We start from the raw sequence: 2,867 nt of genomic DNA on the forward strand, positions 1-2,867 counted from the left end.
AATGGCTAATAATGGCTAATAACCTGGCTATACTTTGAATGCCCCCTCACATACCATACTTCCATTATAATCAGACGGCACATCCTTTATGAGTTTGCCAGAGCCATAGTCCCAGATCTGAAGAGTTTTGTCTTTCCCTCCATGATCCGCAGAGGATTTGCCGACTAGAGCCAGACATGCTCAGTGTCTGCTTGTCTAGAGCATCACCACAAATATGGGGTCCAAAGATTTTTCTAATAAATAATGGCAAGGTGCAAATGAAATTTGTTTCAACATGTAATAAACAACAACAAAAATTCTTAAATTTGATGTAAACAAGATAATGCATGTTTTGTTAGCTGTGAAGATCACTATTTCTAGTGTTTTCTATCTACTGTTTAAAAACTATATTACATATTAAATATACTTATATTTCAAGTACTGCACTCCTAAGGACCCCACTAGGTTATGAACTGCCAAGGAAATTAGACGATTGACATACTTGGTAGACATATTTTTAAGCCACTGACAATAACAAGTGGTAATGTAATAGACAAAGTCATGTTGTTTTTAGTTTGTTAGCTGGTATTCAACATGATGGAATATCTCCATATAAAGTTGTGCTCATAGATAAATGGTTCATAAAGATTAAGTTTTGAATGAACGGCACATACCGTATTTTCTCGATTAAACGCCGGGCCCCGAATAAACGCCGGGTCTCCAAGTTGTATTTGAAAATCAACCCCTTAGACAATTATTAAAGGTTGAATATGCTTTAAAAATAATGTCTAATTATACAGCTGTCAAAAATAATGAATAAAAATCATTTCTTAGAAACATAGGGCTTGAAAAAACTCCTGAATTCAAATAAACGCCGGCCCTATAGGACCAAGTTTGAAATAAACGCCGGGGGCGTTTAATCGAGAAAATACGTAATTTATTAATGTATACCTCATAGAGAATTCAGTCTCAACTCTTGTGTCCCAAAACTGCAGAACAAAACATACATAATATTTGAGTCTCACGATTCAGCAATAAAAATTTACAACCTCAAACTCACTGAAGCAAAGAAAATGAAAATTATGTGTATAACACTAAATGTGACTAAATTATCAGTGGCCTTGCAGCTTGGTAGATTTGGCGGCTGGATGGTTAGCACGCTGGTCTCCGGAGGGTCAGTCAGCATTTGTCTTACCTGTACTGTGTCATCCCAGCCTGCAGAGAGGAATTCATTCTCCTGGCCTGGAGTAAACTGTACAGTGAATACACGACTCATGTGACCGTCCATTACCAGGTGTGATGAACTGTAAATAACAAATAAACAAGTTAACTCACTGACCAACAAACAGCACAACATACAGAAAACTGTATAAACAAACATGCCTTTTGCCTGGGGAGAACAAAATACTGTAAAGATCCATGTATAACCCGCACCTTTTTCCTCTAAATTCAAATCAAAAATCGGGGTGCGGCTTATCTACGGAAACATCTCTGGTTGGATTTCTAAAATTACTTGAACTTCAAACTTTATTGTCTGTATATTTTTGGGCTTCCAAATCAGGGGTGCGGCTTATACACTGAACTTTACGGTAACAAAATTATTATGCAGTCAAGAATCTTTCATTTGCTTATAGAAGTCAAGAAAAATTCTTCTGGTTCATACACACACTCACTCATCCTCATCGAGCCCATGAGGACTCTTGAGGCCGGAATTCCAGCTAAGAAAGCTATCATCGGGTGGCTCGCATGTCGCCCGACGGCACCCCTGATGAGTTCGTCAATTCTCTGTTCGGTTTCCGTAATCATATATTTTTACAGGGTGCGGGGATTAGCCGCACGCCCAACCCCCAACCTGGAGGACCAGTGACTACCATTTTGTCTGGCCTCTACCCTTTGACCTGCCCGCCAAGGTTAGACCTGCTGGAGGAACACCCCCGACGGTATAGCTCTCAAGGTCATTGAGGCACGCAAGCTCCCCCCACCACGACAAGGCGGTAGTCTACGGGGAAGTCTTCTGAACTTTACGGTAACAAAATTATTATGCAGTCAAGAATCTTTCATTTGCTTATACAAGTCAAGAAAAATTCTTCTGGTTCATGCTAACCTGCAAATAGAGATGAATGTCTGACTGTTATTTCACTATCCCTCAAAGGTATTTTTTTGGTACAGAAGAGGTATTTTTGGTTGCATGAAATAACAGCCAAAAATCTGTCTGTGTTCACAGGTTAGTTCTTGCTTATTGAGTGTTTGATTCTTGACTTATGGTTTGCAAAGTACTTCAATGCCTGATTTCCCCTATGGCACACGCTTGCAGGGAATCATGGTAGTTGCATTCATCAAACCATGCGTGAGACATAACAAAGATGAATACTACTACTGTGATTCCCTGCAGGCACACGCTGTAGAGGTAATCAGGCATTGGTTGCCTTGACTGCAGGATTTGACATGTCTACTTGAGTCTGTGAAAATGTCTTCCTATGTAAAAATTAAAATCACATAAAAGAACATCCCTGTACCTTGGCTGCAGCATACAGATAATTTGTTTGGTTCTCTCATCGTACACATTCAGCTTTGTGTCTGATCCAGCAGTAACAAATCTATCTCCTGAAGAATTGTAGGCACATGCTAAAACCTGTTTAGGAGCTTCTGACAATGTTCCTATACATGAACTGGTTGATGTGTGCCAGATCTTTATTTTCCCATCAGCATCTGCAGTTAGGATAACATTCAATTCAACTCAGAATCTGGTGCAGTATGCTTAATAGTTTACCTGTGAGCTTGTTGCAGGTGTGACTTGCTGGAAGGCCTGCGTTCTACTACAAAGATGTTTATAAGAATGATCTAAAGACATGTGACATCAACCTAACATACTGGGAGGTCATTGCTGG

The 2,867-nt window shown here is 39.7% G+C and overlaps 1 protein-coding gene across 1 annotated transcript; it reads right to left on the reverse strand.

The window, feature by feature from the left end:
• Positions 1 to 54: 54 nt before the first annotated feature.
• On the reverse strand, positions 55 to 2,715 carry LOC144640048 (uncharacterized; the record flags this gene model as incomplete). Its single annotated transcript, XM_078499279.1, is given in 5 exon segments — positions 55 to 135; positions 137 to 233; positions 931 to 968; positions 1,175 to 1,283; positions 2,496 to 2,715. Coding segments are annotated over 5 exon segments (545 nt in total), but the record flags the coding sequence as incomplete, so codon positions are not given.
• Between the last annotated feature and the right edge of the window lie 152 nt (positions 2,716 to 2,867).

This window comes from Oculina patagonica, unplaced genomic scaffold, assembly GCF_052425735.1.
Source record: "Oculina patagonica isolate OP01 unplaced genomic scaffold, crgOcupat unplaced1711, whole genome shotgun sequence".
Lineage (NCBI taxonomy): Eukaryota > Metazoa > Cnidaria > Anthozoa > Scleractinia > Oculinidae > Oculina > Oculina patagonica.